Source organism: Eulemur rufifrons, chromosome 29 (genome assembly GCF_041146395.1).
Source record: "Eulemur rufifrons isolate Redbay chromosome 29, OSU_ERuf_1, whole genome shotgun sequence".
In the NCBI taxonomy this organism is placed as follows: Eukaryota; Metazoa; Chordata; class Mammalia; order Primates; family Lemuridae; genus Eulemur; species Eulemur rufifrons.
This window is the reverse complement of record NC_091011.1, coordinates 58,964,317-58,983,741: the sequence shown is the minus strand read 5'-3', so window position 1 is coordinate 58,983,741 and position 19,425 is coordinate 58,964,317. Positions and strand designations below refer to the sequence as shown.

The 19,425-nt window shown below is 33.6% G+C and overlaps 1 protein-coding gene across 1 annotated transcript in view; it reads left to right on the top strand.

The window, feature by feature from the left end:
• Positions 1–19,425, top strand: part of RSBN1L (round spermatid basic protein 1 like) — a 59,546-nt gene that overhangs the window by 24,046 nt on the left and 16,075 nt on the right. Inside the window, exons 2-3 of the mRNA XM_069461830.1 lie at positions 1,988–2,104; positions 8,687–9,327. Coding sequence (XP_069317931.1) covers positions 1,988–2,104; positions 8,687–9,327 — 758 coding nt within the window. The remainder of the gene's footprint in view (positions 1–1,987; positions 2,105–8,686; positions 9,328–19,425) is intronic.

The following is a 19,425-nucleotide window of genomic DNA, read 5'->3' as shown; positions in this document are numbered from 1 at the left end:
ATATGTTGCCTAGGAATAATATATTATAGTAAGCAATGATGCCAGGGTACTGTTTTCCATCATAATCCCGTCCTTGCTGAAAGATCTAGAAGTCTAGGCTTTTATATATATAAGATTAACATGGATGATTAGAAAAAGAAATATGGAGACATTTCAGATAACTTTTTTCTTCAGTTGTAATTTTAAATGATAAATAGTTCATTTTTAAGAAAATGTTTGGTTTCTTAGGAAATACTGACCTACCTATGTTTCTAATCTCCAGCAATTTGGAGTATATAGCTAGATGGCAGCCTTTGAGAGGATTTCAAGGACTTCAGACATCAGAAAGCAAGACTAGCAAACTAATCAGAAATGTGAGGACAATTGGATCTATTCTACAGAGTGTCCCAAAAGTCAGCATACATAGTAGTCTCCATGCAAAGGAAAAGCTTTGTAAAATTTTATAATGAATATTTTGTAAATAAAGGTACATTTAGCTACAATTTCCCATTTTCCCTATGTATGGTGACTTTTGGGACATCCTGTAGAATTTAAGTTATATGCGAACAAAGATCTAGCTTATTCATCACTTCTGCTATCTTTAACCTTTTTCTTAAACTCAAGACTGCATATTTGTTGACTTAGTGAATTCCTGTTTCTGTTTGCTGTATCATCAACTGTCCTCTCATCAGGTTGAAGTGTTATCACTTTAAAAAAAGCACTTGTCAGTTTTATAGGTGAAAATAGCGTCTTTTAATTTGTATTTTTAAATTATTATTGAAGTTTAAAAATAGGTTTATTGGTCATATGGATTGAATTTTTTGAAAATCTGCTATTTAAATGTGGTAGTCACTAGTTTTATGTGGCTGTTGAACACTTAAAGTGGAGCTAGTTTGGATTGAGATATCATAAATGTAAAATATCTCAATAATTTTTTAATATCAGTTCCATGTTGAAATAATGTTTTGAATATATTGAGTTAAATAAAATATGTTATTAAGATTATTTCCACCTGTTTCTTTTTATGGTTTTAATGTGGCTACCAGAAAATGTAAATTTACATATGTGGTAGCATTATATTGGGCAGTGCTGATCTAGATAGTAATCTAATATTTAGGTGAGTAGGTTTGGATTAGTATTTATAGAAAAGAAAGTAGGAAGAACTCTTTTAAGAGATTATGCAGTATGCATATACACTGTATAATCTCTATTATATTCTAAGATATTTTACAGTTTTTGTGTGCTTCCATCATGGCTTTGTAATAAATCATAAGCTTTTTGAGGGCAAGAACTTCCATTCTCCTCTATATCTTGTCTTTTTCTGGGTGCATAAGAAGTTGATTGAACAAACAAGAAATAAGATATGAGATATATAAGCTCAAAGCTTGAATTTTTAAATGTAAGTGATTTTTAGAGTTCTTACGCCCTTTATTTTAGTATTGCAATATCACCAGCTAATCAGATCAGTCTGATTCTTTTTAAAAGGTGCAAGAGTAAGGGAATTAACATCTACTCTTATATATGCCGGGCTCTGCATAGTCATTTTATATCCTTTTTCATTTAAGCCTTATAGTAACCTTATGAGGTAGATATCGACTGTCATTTTACAGATTAGGAAACTGAGATTGAGTAATTTTTTTGATGTTATGTTACTAATTTAGATATGCCCAATTTCAAAGCTTAGCGCTTTTCCAAACTGGACGTTTCTCTTCAGTTAAAGTTAGCCAATTATTTTAAGGGATTTGAAATAAGTCTAATATTTAGGTTAACATGAAGTAAGTGAAGAATAATCATTAGAATGAAATGCATAATGATAAATTTTAGCATTTATTTCATGTTTAATAAAAAAGGAGATTTAGAAATATTTCCTAAAACCTGAGAGGAAGGAAAAAAGGTATATTTGTTTCTCATTCTCATTTCCTTTGTGTATTGTAATTCTAGAAATTAAACTTAGTTTATGGAGAAAAATAAAATTGTAATGGTTTTAAATATTTATTTTGTCTTTCAGATAAAATCAAAGACAAAATTAAAGAGAGAGACAAAGAAAAAGAAAGAGAAAAAAAGAAACATAAAGTAATGAATGAGATCAAGAAAGAGAATGGAGAAGTAAAAATTTTGCTAAAAAGTAAGTTTTATTCAGTAATTTTAGTTCTCCTTTATATATTGTTAAATATACTTATTGGCTAAATGAATAAAATAAGAAATGTTATTTGCTGTTGAATTTTGCAGAGTATATATTAATGATGGGGAAATAGAAAGTAAATGTAATAGTGGGGAGTTCTAATCTGTATAGTAACATCTTTATTTAGAGTTATGAAGGTTAAGCTTCATTAAGCTACTAGATTTCTTAAATTATTTTAAAATAAGTTATCTAATTCTGTGTTTGTATTACCAGTCTTTATCCATATTTATTCTAAAACAAAAGGAAGAAATTAAGAACAATTACTGAAGCAATTTGTAGCATGATAGGGATGGTGAAAGAATTGATCTTTTTATAAATATTTGACTGTGTAGTCACCATGCCATAGTCTAAGTATTAAACTCTATGTTTTCATTTCATTCTTTGTCATATTTCCAGATGTTCTTTGGTGGCACTTTATATAAACTCTATTTTGTACATCTCAGAACTCTGTTTTCTATGATATTCTTTCAACCTTGAAGAAACATTTTAGAGCTTAAGTTGATGGCTGCTTAGTTAATGGTCATGATCCTTTTGTACTGTTCCTTTTTCCAATGTGTTTTATCTTTGTTGTCTAATTAGATTGTAAGCCTTTGAGGCAAGAATTGAATCTAACCACGCGAGTTCTATACAGCAGCTAATGATTAATGATTTTGTTTACTTAGTTGAGTCAAACAGTCATTTTTTTACTGATTTAGTCAAATAGTTCTTTTCTTATCTATTTGAATGTACAGTGATGTAAATTTCTGTCACTTGAGAAAGAACCTGTCTTACAAATACTTACAAAAAGCTCTCATATGTTGTCTGTTGAATACTAGATTCCTAACAGTGTGAATTATGTGAATGTAGAGATTATACATGCAAATAAAATTTAAAATAGCCTAAAAATGGAGGTTTTTAAGAATATACAATGTTAACCTTGACTTTGAAGTAGACAGAAATTTAGGAGTTATTTTGAACTGAGTTAAACTGAAACTAGTGATGATAAGAAAAAGAATGAAGTAGATTTGGAAATGAATTTGTGACTTCTGGGATGACCATGGAAAAATTTAGGGGGAGTTGTATTTACAATGAAGGTAAGTAATAATGGCTGCCATACAGTGTTGTGAAGATTATATGCAAGAAAGTATAGGATAAATGCTGAGTGTAGTATCTGGCTCACAGATAACCAACAAGTGGGTATGAATCTTTCTTTAAACATGTATGAAAGATTAACTTTTGTAATCAAATAGCAACAAAACCAAACTGTGTCCTCTCCTCAGCATGTATTATATAAGTAATTAAATGAATAAAAACATGATTCATTTGGAAAACAGTGCCTGTCCCGTAGAAAGCAATGAGTGTTAGCTATTATTATCCAGCTAAAACAATTTGCTCAGCATGTGTGGCCATTTCTCAAGTGAGCCTCTGGTCAGGGTAAGGCCTCCTTTGTTGTTGGTGTCCTGGAGCAACAACAGATTCAATTTGATGGAGTGTTACACTTTTATTTACTACTGTGTGCCCCCTTTTACTTTATGGCCTCTAGCTTTTAGTCTTGCCTTATAATTTTTTTTCCTGATAATTCTACTGTTGCAAACTGTTGAACACACAGGCATTGATCGTTTGATGATGACATTTGAAAATCTAAAATAGATGCTAACTCTATTCCTCACCAGTTTCATTTTCTCCAGGTTTTTCTTAAAAATTGTGTCAAGTTTTTATATGACTAGAGTTAATATACACAATTCTATGCATGCTAAAAAGTTTTTTATTAGTGTAGTAATCTTGCAAATATTTTTTCAATGATAAAATTGGATTATTTGCCCTTTTAGAAATAGTTTAAAGGAATAAGTAACTTTGAAACATAAGCTTATTTAGTGGGTCTCATCCTTTTATACTAAAGTTCACCAACTGCATTTCTTGAGCATACGTGTATGTTCCAGCCATTTCTATTTTGCTAATAAGTTACAAGAACAAACATGTTATGATTATAGTATTTTTGAGTATGTTAACATTATAACATATTAAAGAAGTTTGCTGGTGAGCAGGTGGAGTGGGGATTAAAAGAATCCAGTTTCCAAGGTTATTGGTAGTGTAATAAAGGTCACAGATAGGTAAATCATAGCAGGTAGAGCGACAGCATCGCAGTGTGAAAAAAACAAAGTCATTCCTCAAAGACCAAAGGATAAAAATAGTAAGCCTATTGCTACCTTTTTTCTATGTACAATAATGTATTTATATACATATATATTAATTCCATATCAGATGTGAAATAAGATTCAGTTTTTCTCAGTTACCTTTATTTTTCACTTTATTAACACAAAAAGCATACCAAGGACAGTGGTAGAAATAAATGCCAGTGAATTTGTGATTTTAAAAGGTTTTATATATGTGTGTGTGTGTGTAAAAAATTAGCCATTGACAACACAGGCTGTCTTTGTATCTATTTCTGTGTGTGATTCGTTCTGTCTCTGTGTCTTTTTCTCTCTGGCTATGTATGTGTCTGCATCTCTCTGTTTCTGATTCTTTCACTCCCAGTCTTGTGTTTTCTCTCTCTGGCTCTGACTCTTTGTGCATGTGTATATATCTATAGTGCTCTGTGTGTGTGTGGTCCACTACATATGTCTGTGATCCACTGTGTGAATGTGTCTGTGGCTTGGGGGAGGGAGAGTCCCCTGTCAACCATATACCTTTATTTTATACATAATCTTATATTTCTTGATGGTACAGATTACTTACATAGCAGTTCTATTCTTTCCGTTACAGGTACTTATCAGGATCCTTTATTGGTTCCGTTGAAGAATTATATATTTAATATGTACTTTAAATACTATTTTGCATAAGAGAAGAAAATTGATACTCAAAATGGTCTTATTTCCTTAAAATATCTAAAAATTTTCTACAAATGCATCTACTGCATTTCATATGTAGAGACAGGAAATGAGTTAGAGATTATATAAAGCTCTTAAAATCAGTTTGGTTTAATGTGAAGAATGCATTTTACCTGTGGCTATTAGGGGTTCTCAAGACTACCCTCAGGTTTCATGATTTTCTAGGAAGACTCACAGGACTCAGCATGTAGTTGTACTCATGGCTATCATTTATTGTAGTGAAAGGATACAAAGTAAGATCAGCAAAGAAAAAAAGCACTTGGGACAATGTCTGGAAGACACCAGGCATGTGTTTCCAAGAGTCCTCTTCCAGTGGTGTCACATGGGATTCACTAAATTCTTGCAGCTGTGAATTGTGACAACACAAGTGAAATGTTGTCTATTTGGAAAGCTCATTAAAGACTCAGTGCCCAGAGTTTTTACTGAGCATTGTTCACACAGGGACTGTCTACCTAGCACAAACCAAAATTCCAGACTTCCAGAAGGAAAACAACTGTTCAGCATAAACCATATTGTTTGTACAAACCGTTTAGGTACAGTGAACCATTCTTATCAGCGAACGGTGGGAAACCTCCCAAAATACAAGTTCCCAGATTCCAGCTAAGGGCCAACTTCACAAGCAGGCCTTTCTAAGGATAGCAGTCTCAAGTATGTTATCTATTTAGAAATTTTATTTTGGCAAACAATCACACAATTTAATTTCTGCAGTTTTACATGTATATTCAGTTATTGGGTTTAGGAATGCTATTATTCACACCTGTGCCCTTTAAACTTCTTAAAATTCTGTTTTTTATTTCACAATTATCTTTTTTCTTGATTTTTTTTTTATTTTGCTTACATACTTTACTCTTTCATCTTCCATTTGGTTAGTCCACAGTTTTACTTTTTTGTTACTAATTTTGGTCTTAAGATACTAACCTGAATCTGATGTTTTGATAGTTCCTACCTAGGCAGCAAGTATGACTTTGTTAACATTATTCAAATATATTTCTTAACTACTTACAGATAGACTCTTTAGAGAATTAACACTTTGCCTTTTATGACTTTACAAACCTATGCAATGAATAATGTCGACAGTTTTCTATTTTTGCTTTTCATGATGATACTAATTTTGTCTTCATTGCACACTTAGGAATTGTCGCTTCTATGAATTTTTAGAATTACAAATTTATTAACATTAAATTTCACTTTTATAGAATTGCTGTCACTTTGAGATAATTTTTGTTGTTTTTCAGGGATACTATTTAGTGGTATTTGTATGTGGAAAAACTTGACCGAAAGGGAGGCAAGGGAAAAAACTGTAAACTTCAGGGTAGTATGTTGGTAAGACAGATTTTTTCATTCATAGTTTCATTAAGTGTTATATGTAGCAATATATTAATACTGTGAGGGATACAATGATAGAAGAATTATCATTTCATTCTGAATCAATATAAAAATTATTTGTTTCACTCATGTAGTGTTCTGAAGGACATATGTTATATGGAGGTATCCTATGAATGAAACAGACAATTTTTATGAATTAGGAGTGAAGTGATTTTTGAAAGAAATGACATAATAGTCATTGTTAAAGAATGAGTACTGATCAAGGGGAAAGGGTGTTCTAGAGAGAGGAAATGTGTTTGCCACTAGTAGAAAGATAAGGTAGGGCTAGATATATTTTGTAAGAAATTATAAGTAAGTAGTGTAGTTTGACCAGAGCTTGAGATACTTGAGGGCACTGTCTTTGGATTCCAGACTGAAGAGATTATACTTTATAGGTAGGCATTGAGAGCCCCTGAAAGCAGTTTAGCCAAGGGATGACTATGATCAGAACAATACATAAAAATTTATAGAAAGGTTAATATGGCTTCAGCATTCAGGATGAGAGACAGTTATATGGCTGTTAGACCAAAAACTAAGTTTTACCAAGGAAGTCAAAAGTAATCAAGGATGAGCTGGATAATTCTGTCAAATCTTGGAGAGGTCAGGTAGAGATTTGAGAAAAGATTGGGTTTGATATTTCAGCATTCTGGGAAAGCATATTTGAGTATACTGAAAATAGAACCAGAATTTAAGCAATAAGAATGGTAAGGTAATAAAGGAAAAGCATTGGGTATAGATGATTCTTTACAAGAAGTTTAGTGATCAAGAGAAGACTATTCAGCAACGGTTTTTAGAGTTGGTGGGAGGGGCTTATTTTTGAAAATGGAACATCTCCCTCACTGGAAACAGGAATAAAAGATATGTGAAGTTGGAAAAATTTAGGGAAAGAAGGTGGCTGGGGCTGGGTGCAGTGGCTCATGCGTATAATCCTAGCACTTTGGGAGGCTGAGGCAGGAGGATCGCTTTAGCTCAGGAGTTCGAGACCAGCCTGGGCAATAAGCGAGACCCATCTCTACAAAAAATAAAAAAAATTAGCCAGGCATGGTGGCGTTCATCTGTACTCCCCGTTACTTGGGAGGCTGAGGCAGGAGGATTGCTTGAGCCCAGGAGTTCGAGGTTGCAGTGAACTGTAGTAACACCACTATGCTCTCGCCCCAGCAACATAGCAAGACTCTTTCTCCAAAAGAAAAGAAAAGAAACTGGCTTGGAGAATTTCAATCATGGCAGGTTATCTGTGAAACTGAAATAACAGGTGGAAACAATCAATGCCTTCTTGTCTCAACCCTTAGCTCAGTGGCTTTTTACCATTATCTTTCTTGTGAGGATGGCTACTTTTTAAATTTTTCTTATATAGAAATGAATATAACTGTGATTATGTTAAATACTTATATGTACCCTTAGATTTTATGGTTGTATAGCTTCTGTCGATTAATCTTTTACTTTTTGGATTTCTAAATTTCTGAGCCCAGAGTCTACTTGCCTTTGTTCACAGAAGCTCTTTAATATACAAGCATATAATGGCCCACGTCTTTTACCTTTTAATTCATCTCTTTACCAGTACATGGGTATCATTTGAGCCTCGGACATGAGAGATGATTCTGATTTTGTCATCTCCTTTACAGTACCTTGCTGAGTCTTCATTGGGAATTTTGTAAATTGTGATGGACCTAAAATAGACCATTTTAGATGTAAGAGTAATTTACTAAGGAGGAAATTCAGTAAAAAGCTAAGGAATTACTGTGTTTGTTGCTGTTGTACTATACAAGTATTTTTCTTCCTTTATGATTTTTAAATCTCCTTGCACTTAGATGCAATTTTTAAAACCTGAGGTAAAGTAAAATTGATAATATGTATCAATGGGAAATATCTAGAAGGCGTTGTTCATATTGACCTTTGTTCAACTTTCCATTTCTGAATTTCTGCTTTTAAAATTTGAAGATTATGCTTTCTAAAACATTCATCTCTTTACTTCAGCAAACACTGATTGAGCCTCTACTCCATGTCAGAATGGTAGCACACACACCATAGGTGTAATTTTGTCATAAGTCTTCATCTGTGTGTGTGTGTGTGTGTGTGTGTGTGCGTGTGCGTGTGTATAGTGAATAAGAGAGACTGACTAAATTTTCATTATCAGTACTGTGCAAAATGAGTCAGTCACAAATATAAAATTAATTCTGGGTAAATTTTTGGAAGTTTTAGAAATAAACTTCTTATTTATTACAAAATAGTTCCTAAAAGCATGGTTTTTTAAGTAATTGAAATATAGAGTTTCAAAAAAAATTTTTCCCAACAGGTGGGAAGGAGAAACCAAAAACAAATGTAGAAGACTTACAAATTAAAAAGGTAAAGAAGAAAAAGAAAAAGAAACACAAAGAGAATGAAAAACGGAAGCGTCCAAAAATGTATAGCAAATCTATTCAGACCATCTGCTCAGGATTGTTATCTGATGTTGAAGATCAAGAAGCCAAAGGCATCCTAAATGATAACATAAAGGATTACATTGGAAAGAATTTGGATACCAAGCACTATGATTCCAAAATTCCTGAGAACAGTGAGTTTCCATTTGTCTCGTTAAAGGAGCCACGAGTTCAGAATAACCTCAAAAGGTTGGACACTTTGGAATTCAAACAGCTGATTCATATTGAGCACCAGCCTAATGGAGGTGCATCGGTTATCCATGCCTACAGTAACGAACTCTCCCACCTGTCTCCTATGGAGATGGAGAGGTTTGCAGAAGAGTTTGTGGGTCTAGTGTTCAGTGAAAATGAAAACTCTGCAGCTTTCTATGTAATGGGTATTGTTCATGGGGCAGCTACTTATTTACCTGACTTTTTAGACTACTTTTCATTTAATTTTCCCAATTCACCAGTGAAAATGGAGATATTGGGAAAGAAAGATATAGAGACAACAACTATGTCCAATTTTCATGCTCAGGTAAGAGGTTTTTAGTTATTTTTTTTTTTTAAATAACTTTTAATTATATATTTTAGACAAGTTTCTGTACTTTTTTCCTTATTCTGCTATATGTTTGAAATAAAAAAGGTAAGAAACCATTTGGAAGTATTAAATTACTTTCTTGATGTGAATGTCAGAGTTTAAATTTCTGTTTCTACTTACCTGTTGTTTTCTTAAAGATAATTAATGAAATAATTAAGATTCTGTTGTCCTTTTTTGCAAGGATTTATCTTTTGGACCTAATGAAATGAATTTAATCATGTATTTTCCAGTCCTTAAAACAGTTTTCTTTCCTGAAAGTCACCTAAAATTGCCTTCCAGTTTTATAATACCTTAAGAGAACTTAGCACTGGGTTTTTCACATAGTAGGTACTGACAAAGAATCATCAGTTATTGTCTCATTATGTGAGGAAAGTGCATATATTGAACTAATTTCCATTTCCTACCCTTCTCTATGGTGTAGAATAGAATATAGTTTATTCTAGAAAGCAGAGACAGAATTAAGTCCACTGGTTCTTCCCGGGCTAGAGTGCCGTGGTGTTAGCCTAGCTCACAGCAATCTCAAACTCCTGGGCTGAAGCAATCCTCCTGCCTCAGCCTCCCGAGTAGCTGGGACTACAGGCATGTGCTACCATGCCTGGGCAATTTTTTCTATTTATATTTTTAGTTGTCCAGTTAATTTCTTTCTATATTTTTTTAGTAGAGACAGGGTCTTGCTCTTGCTCAGACTGGTCTCGAACTCCTGAGCTCAAACTGTCCTCCTGCCTTGTCCTCCCAGAGTGCTAGGTTTGCAGGCGTGAGCCACCACGCCCAGCCAGTCCACTGGTTCTTGAAAGTGAATATGGCCCCATGTAAAAAGCCCCTGCCATCATCACACCTACCCTCAGATTAGGAACTGTTTAGGGTAGGAGATTGGCCAATTCTCTCATTTATTGGAGGTATAGGTTTTGGTTTTCTAGAAACAGTAATAATTGACAACATTCTAGTTTAGAAGGAGAAAAAAAGTAAAAGAAGTCCCAAATGGATCTTAGGGATCATTTAGCCCAACCTTTCTCAACTTAACTTACAAATAAGTAAATAGACATAGAGAAGAGTAACTTACTGTTTTAAGGTTATCAGCAGTGCCATTAGTAGAACAAAATCTTAATTCTCATCTAGGGCTCTTTTCCTTACTCTATGTATATTCTTTATTTTTTATTTATTTATTTTTTTTGATAGGTATTCAAGTTACAGTCTCTACTTTAAAAGATAGTTTGGATATTCAATCATATCCACACATACCAATCCTCCTTCCCCCAACAGTATGATTAGTGTATAGTCTATAGCATGCTATAGTCTAGAAAATAAGGCAGTATTTAGTGTTTGGGGGGGAACTATTCCCTAATGTAACATGCTTGAGAATTGAAATTTAAATATTTTTTAGAGTGGAAAGGAAGCTATAGGGCAACCATTATTAGTCCTATCATTTTATAGAATTCCAGAATGGTTACTTACTTGTCTGCAATTATACCTGAATTTAGTGGCAGAACCAGGACTGGCATCTAGTAATAGGGTCTACTATTTATTGAGTACTGACTGTGTAAAGGACTGTTCTAGGCATTTTATATGTAATAACTTTAATTCTCTTATTTTGGTAATGAAGAAACAGACACAGAAAAAACACCATGCTCAGTGTCCCTCAGCATTAGATCATTTATTTGTCATTTATTATATGTGTGCTCAATGTCAGGTTTTATGCTAGGCTTCCTGACTCCCAATTCCAGTTGTTTCCACAATACCACAAACTTTCTTGCAGTCATAATATGCAAATTTATTATTGTAATCATTTAAATGTTACAGTACTTATGTTGACGTGCCATCACATTATGTGTTTTTCAAATAAGGGTAGGAATTATTAATTTTGTATTAAGTGATAAGAATATTCATCTTAACTATGTAATATGTACAACATGAAAATGACTTTTGTTATTAAATAAAATGAGATGCTGGACTCATTGATCATGCTAGTGTGTGCTAGGTTGTGGATCTCAAGTCCTTGATGAGCCACCTTTGCTGATTGCCACCACCTTTTCAGGCTTCTTGGGTAAAATATATTGCAAACAGGAAACAGTCTAGGCAGATGCATCCTCTTTGTTAACAGCTCTAACTCTGGCCCCATATCTGTGTGATCTGCTAGCGTGGTGACCTAAACATGTCAGCTGCTTTTGCTTCTTTAGCTTTAGACTTAAAGGAAGGAAACTGTGTGTGCAAGGACCATATTCGTTTTATCACAAGATCCTTCAGTTTTTATCATTCCTATGAGTGGGGAAGAATATGAAAAGCATCCCGGAACTGCTCATTTCATGTTTTCCCCATGCTGAATTCTTACTTTACTTGATTTTTTAAGAGCTTAGGAGACTGAGCAAATTGTTGTCTGCAGACTAGGAGGTAATCTCGGGTTTGTCCTTAGGCTTTGGCTTTATGAAACTGAATGGGACCCATAAGAGAGAGCAGGAGAAGAAAAATGAGCATACTTATTCCAGCTCAGTTCTATTTCTAATCCCTTGAGTACTCTCAGTAAAAAAAATTCCATCTCTTAACCTAATTTGTGATATCCCCCCCAGGAATTGAATTTTTGTTTTCTAAAGACAGAGTATTGCTCTGTCACCCAGGCTGGAGTACAGTGGCATGATCTTAGCTCACTATAACCTTGAATTCCCGGGCTCAAGTGATCCTCCACCTCAGCCTCCCACGTATCTAGGACTACAGGCGTGCTCCATCACTCCTGACTGATTTTTTTTAGTTTTTATTTTTTTGTAGAGACGGGTCTTGCTGTGTTGCCCAGGCTGGTCTTAAACTCCTAGCTTCAAGTGATCCTCCTGCATTGACATCCCAGAGTGCTGGGATTATAGATGTGCTACCATGCTGTGCCCGACTTTTTTAGTGAACTTTTTATTGAAGTATAATATATACATAGAAAAGTACACTTATTTATAAATGTATGCCTTGATGAATCTTCACAAAGTGAACACACCCATGATTTTAAAAAGTAGAATATTACTAGTAGCCAGAAGCCTTTCCCAAACCCTTTTTTTATCAATTCTCTGTCCATCCCCCAACATCACTGCATAAACACTCAGGTAATCACTGTCCTGACTTCAAACACCACTGATAAACTTTGCTTGTTTCTAAATTTTTATTTAATGGAATAAAATAGTACATTGCTGTGTCTGGTTTCTTTCCCTCAGTATAATGTTTGTGGGTTTCATCGATCTTGTAAGTAGCAATGTTCATTTTCTTGTTGCTGTATGGTATTCCATTGTATGAATATACCACATTGGAGTTGTTTCCAGTTTGGGACTGTTACAACCGGGTTGCTATGAATATTTTTGCATATATGTCTTGGTGAGCACATATGTATGTCTTTCTGTTACCTAAGGTTGGAATTTCAGGATCAAAAGCTATACAGATGTTCAGCTTTGCTAGATACTGCCAGTTTTCCAAAGTTGTTATACCAGTTTACATTCCCACTAGCAGTGTTCCACATCCTTGGCCATATGTAGTAGTGTCTGTCTTTTTCATTTTAGCCATTCTGATGACGGTGCAAGTAGTATCTCCCTGAGGTTTAATTTATATTTTCCTGATGGCTAAGGGTGTCAAGCACCATTATATATGATTATTATCCTGTTGAATATCCTCTTTTGTAAAATACCTGGTCTATTCTTTTGTCCATTTTCTTAATTGCTTTCTTTCCCTAGTTGATTTTTTGGACTTCTTTATATATTCCAGATAAGAATATTTCTGTTAGCTAAATGTATTTAAAATACTTCTTCTCACTTGGTGTCTTGCTTTTTTACTTCAGGCGGCTGTCTTTTGATGACTAGAGGTTCTTAGTGTTTAATGTAATCTAACTTATAATTTTTTTCTTATATATGATTAGTGCTTCTTATGATCTATTTTAGAAATCTTTGACTACCACAGTCATTAATATATTCTCTGAAATTTTTTCCTGGAGACTTCATTGTTTTACCTTTCATGTTTAAATCTACAGTTCATCTGGAATTGATTTTTGCATATGATAGGAGGTAAAGATCAAGGTTTGTATTTTTCTATATAAGTATTCAGAGTACTCACATCATTTATCAAAAGGACACCCATTCCTCATTACATTACAATGTCACCTTAGTCATAGCTAATCAGTTGATCATATATCTGTGGATCTGTTTCTGGGCTCTCTTAGATTCCATTGCTCTATTTGCCCTAATTGCTATAGCTTTATAATAAATCTTGATATCTGGTTTTATCGTTCTTCAAGATTTCCTTGGATCTTTTTACATTTTCATATAAACTTTAAAATCAACTTTTCAAATTCCACGGAAAAATCTGCTAGGTTATTGATTGGTATTATACATTGAGTGTATAGATAACTTTGGGTTGAATTGATATCTTTACAATCAATATTGAATCTTCTAGTCTGTGATCATGGTACTCATTTGTCTTTTTACTTTCCTTTTTCTTTTTTTTTTCTTTGTTTCTTTCTCCTTCTTTCTTTCTTTCTTTGCTTTCTTTTCTTTTTTTCCTTTTCTTTCTTTTGACAGGGTCTTGCTCTGTTGCCCAGGCAGGAGTGCAGTGGCACCATCATAGCCCATTGCAACCTCAAACTCCTGGACTCAAGCGATCCTCCTGCCTCAGCCTCCCAAGTAGCTGGGACTACAGGCACATGCTACTACGGCAGGCTTTTTTTTTTTTTTTTTTTTTTAAATGGTAGAGACAGGGTTTCACTATATTACCCAGGCTGGTCTTGAACCCATGAGCTCAGGCGATCCTCCTGCCTCATCCTCCCAGAGTGCTAGGATTACAGGCATGAGCCACTGTGCCCGGCCTTGTTTTGGTTTTTAAATTAACATCAGTGCAACCAAAATAATATGCCTTAAATTCTATAGATACTAAAAGATGACAAATTATGTAGTCACTTCTGTAATCTTTATAAGTGATAGTGTTTATCTCTGTAATATTACCTTGTAGTTTTCACAAATACTCATTTTGTATCTGTTCAGCTTTATCCTTGAATACATTTTAATTTGAGATATTATGTTTGTATATATTTTACATAGGTATTTTTATGTTATACACACATACACAAAGGACACTGACAAAGGACCTGTTCTTTGGTCTTTGGTTTTGGAATTCTTTTTACTTGTATAACTCTGTTTTCTGTCTTCATCTATATCCTTGCAAATTGCCTGAAGTTTTGAGGACCATGTGGAATTTTACTGTATCATAAAAGTCTATTTGAGAATTAAACATATAGACTTTTTCCAAGGTTTGTAACCTGCCTTAGTTACTTCATTTAACATACAATCCAAAACCCTCAAAACATAGTGGCTTAAAAAGTTATTTCTCATAATTCTTTGGGTTGCCTGGACAATTCTTTTGGTCTCTGCCACCTCAGCTGCGGCTACATGGCTTCATTCTTATGTCTAATCGTTGACAAACCAATTGGTCTTGGGAGACCTCGCTTATACGGTGGGTGTGGTTGGTAAATGTCAGCTGGGGTGAGGGCCACATTTCTCTCATCCAGCAGGTTAGCCTGGGCTCATTCACATGGTGGTAGTTGCAGGGTTCCATAGAATAGAAAGAAGGCAAGCCCCAGTGTACGAGCCTCTGCTTGTGTTGTGTTTGCTAATGTCCCATTGACCAGAGGAAGTCACATGGCCAAACCCAGATTCATGGGTGGGCAAATAGACTTGACTTCTTGATGATAGGAGTAGCACAGTCAGTCACATTACACAGAAGTGAGCATACAGGCTTGGAAAGAATTTGTGGCCATTTGCAGTCTACCACATCTGTTCTAGTTTTTCTGTCATCTCTATTTCAGTGTATTCATTCAGACATCTATTGTGCTACTATGTCCTTGATGTTAGGCATACAACAAGGCAAGTAAAACAGGAGTTTTCTATGTCAAAATGAGATTTCTGTCTTGTCACTCTATGTTGAATCAGTGTGCCTTCTGAGCCCTGTACTAAAAACCCCGAGAATATGAATACTGAGCAATTGTTTTCTAACCGTTTTCCCTCCACCTCCAAACTGTAAATCTTACTTTTATTTTATTCTGGTTCTAAATTATTTCTCAGGTAACTTATATTATAGTATTATTAATAACTGATGATTAAAGGTCTAGTATTTTAATAATGAAACTTATTAAATCTGATCTGTTACACCTGCTTCTCTGCAGAATGAGGGGAGAAAACTCACATTTGTTGAATTCATGCTGGGGTCATTCATTGTTAGGCCAATAAAGACAATTTGATATTTCTTTCTTTTTTTTTTTTTTTTTTTTTTGAGACAGAGTCTCGCTCTGTTGCCCAGGCTAGAGTGAGTGCCGTGGCGTCAGCCTAGCTCACAGCAACCTCAAACTCCTGGGCTTAAGCGATCCTACTGCCTCAGCCTCCTGAGTAGCTGGGACTACAGTCATGCGCCACCATGCCCGGCTTATTTTTTCTATATATATTTTTAGTTGTCCATATAATTTCTTTCTATTTTTAGTAGAGACGGGGTCTTGCTCTTGCTCAGGCTGGTCTCGAACTCCTGACCTCCAGCGATCCACCCGCCTCGGCCTCCCAGAGTGCTAGGATTACAGGTGTGAGCCACCGCGCCCGGCCTGATATTTCATCTTTGAAACATTGCCTGTCTTTGTACTAAATTTTCATTTTGACCAATTGTGCCTGCCACATGTTCCTCAAATACTTACGAACCGATTTATACAAAATACTATCATGAAAGGCACCAGATGCTTTAATGGAGAAAAGATTTTTTACTTTATTATATTACTTTAAAAATTGGTAATAACACATTTGTTCTAATTTTGGTTAAGGTTATATGGATGGTTTTGAAATAAAATGATTAAATTTCCTTACCTATTTTCATTTGAAAGTACATGCCAGATGTGATGGGGAATGGCTCCCCCTTGTGGCACACTCATTTATGTCAGATGTTTGGATTACCTCAGTAAGAATGTGATGAGCAGGCCTGTTAGATCTTTTCTAACGGACAATATTTAAATATAAACTTTCACAAAGATATAGAATTAAGTATGCCTGTCTTTTTTTGTGTTATTTTTGAGAGATCTATACCTAAATCAAGACAAACCAGCCATATGCATAGTTTTTGTAATGCAGTACCTTTCTTTTTTAAGAAGTGGGTATATTTTAAAGCAGTGACATGTTTTGATTTATTTTCAGGTTAATTTTTTAACTGTATCAGAAAACTGGTTTGGTTAATGTTTATTGAAGTGAATAAAAGCAAATACAGTAAGCTCACATCCAGCATCATCAGGATGTGAGGTTTTCCAAATAAGTGATTTTTCTATATAATAGAAACATATAGTTTTAAGTACCAACATTTTTTTTTAAATCCTCTTTACTGAACATATGCAACATAATGTAACTCTTTTTTAGTTCCAGTTTGTCATTATGATGTTATAATACAGATATCCTAAGGTGGCTACAGCTGTGTTTGCCCCTTGCCTTTCCTTCCCCTTCTAAATTTATGGTTTCTTATCCTTTATGATTTTAGAGGTGAACATATGTAAGAAGGTGACTTTTTATGATTTAGTCTTCGTGGCATTTATTTTGACTATTTAAAAATTCCTCCAATCCTTACCTGTTCCGTCCTCCTACCCCACTGCGCTTGACTCCTTCATAGTCTCCATAGGTGATTTTTACAGAATTGAGGCTTTTTTTTTTTATGATATTATAGATTTAATTTTATTCTATGTAAAAGGTGAATTGTGGATATTTGCTGTATAGTATTGCAATAAAATAGGTGTCACCAAAAATCAAGAAGTATTTACATTTTTGCAAAGAGTGTGTGAATTTTATTCTTGTATTTTGTTTTAACAGCTTAAGTGCCATATATATATTTCATCAGGAGTTATATACTTTTTGAATTTGAATACATTTAATTTGTCACGTTTAAAATATTAAGTTAATGGTTACAACTGATTTAGTTAGTATGGGCTTAAAATTCTGAGTTATATAACTAGAAAGTTATATGAAGTGATACATAATAAAAAGTTACGTGATAATGTTTTAAAATTAAAAGTACTTTTATAAATTAAAATTTTGATGACTTCAATTTAATTTTAGAGATTTAATTTTAAATATATTTTTATCTATTCAATTTGGTTATCATAGTTTTATCTTTAATATTTGTAGAATAAGTGTTTTGGAAGAAAATTACTGTTTTGTTTTAAACATGTGATAGCTAAGAATGCAGAGTTTTTATAAAGACAACATTTTCTAATGGAATTTACCTTTGGTTTTAATAGTGAGCAAATAGGATCTACTTTATAGTTTTAATACATTTTGGTTAAAAAGGAGAGAGACCTGTACTTTTGTTACATAGTAAATTATGTGTATAAGTGAATTTTACATATAATCTGTATGCATTTGTATGTATTTTGCTATGAGGTGGGAAGAATTAACTATAAAAATTTAATTAGGATTTTGAAGAGTACAATCTGAGTGGAATCTGTATTACTTTAAAAATTCAGGTTCTCCCAAAAATTGTTTGCAATATTTTTTAATTTTATTAGGACCATACTTAAAAACAATCTTCAAAAGATGAAATCTCTTCTTAGATAGTCCCCAAACTAGATATAAGATGGCAGGAAAAATCAAGTTCTGATTTATTCAGTCTATCTTGTTAAAATTTTCAATGTTTAGTTCTGTACTAACTTAGACATGTGCTTTATTTTATTTTTAAATAAAGAGCAACATTTGTAAACTTGGGGAAATTAATATAAATGTGTAACTTGAATGAAATACGAAAACTAGTCAGTAGTACTCTTTCAATCAAAGAAATTTTCATTTTAACCTAAAATGGCAATATCTGGTCAAGCCGAAGTTAGTAAAGTACTTGAGTTATGACACATTATTTATATCTAATATTACCACCCAAGAAACTTTGCCCATTTATTCTGTTGCTCAGTGATACATGTTTTTATTCACATTTAAATACAGAATTTTACTCTACAAAGACTGAATATTAAATTTATTAATAAATAGTTCTGGTTTTCTGAATGTTAATTGTTACTTATCCCCTAGTCTCTATAGTTATACTTTTTGTTTTTTTCTTTTTTGTAGAATGGAAGTAAGCTTTTGGAATTTAGAACAATTATTTCAATTATTTGAAATATGAATTATTTTATGTATATTATGAGTTCATTTTACCTACTAAATAAATTGACTGTTATAATTTCAGACTTATATTTCCTCAGAGAGGATTGTCTCTGACTCCTAAATCTCTCCTAACATTCACATTAAAGAGCATTCTTTATTTGTTGGTGTTTCTTTTGTATCCATATGTTCAACTCTTGCACATACTCCCTTGGAAAAAAGTCCAGCGGATATCAGTCCATTTGATTTTTGCTTTAAAAGTACACTTAAAATATCCATTTCTTTGGGAGAGCTCATAAATTGAGTTGTGCTTAGTATTTTAGAAGAATTAACTTACTGAAAATTCCTCTCCTAACACCTGCCTCCTCCTCCCATGATAAACTGCCCACATTATTCAGTTGATCATTATTGATACTGTATGCAGTAGAATGAACAAACTTGGTGGCAAGGACTTATTTGATTCTGGCTTTGTTAGAACTAGTTAATGATTTAGGTATGTGATTTAGATAAGCAAATTTATGCACAGAAAACTTACTTGTATAACTGGAAATAGTAATAGTGCCTCCCTAATTTGACTTTTAAAAGCCAAATAATATATTTCAAAGCACTTGGAAAGTTTGTGTTTTATAGTGTAAGTTGTTTGATTTCCCTTTCTTAATGGCCATGAGGTCTCTTAAAACATATGTTAGGGTCACTTAACAGAATTGATGTGATATTTTCTGGTAAATTTTCTGGAGTTCAGATTGATACCCTTAGGTTTGTTAGACTGCATTACAGAAATGCATACTGTTGATTGATTTTCTTATTGTGGTGCTATTAAGGCAGCTAGACATCTAGAGCTCTAAGTCTGTTGTAGAGTCAGGTTTTAACTTTTAGCTCTCTCAGTATAGGAGGTGATAGGAACTTTTAGGAGAGAAGA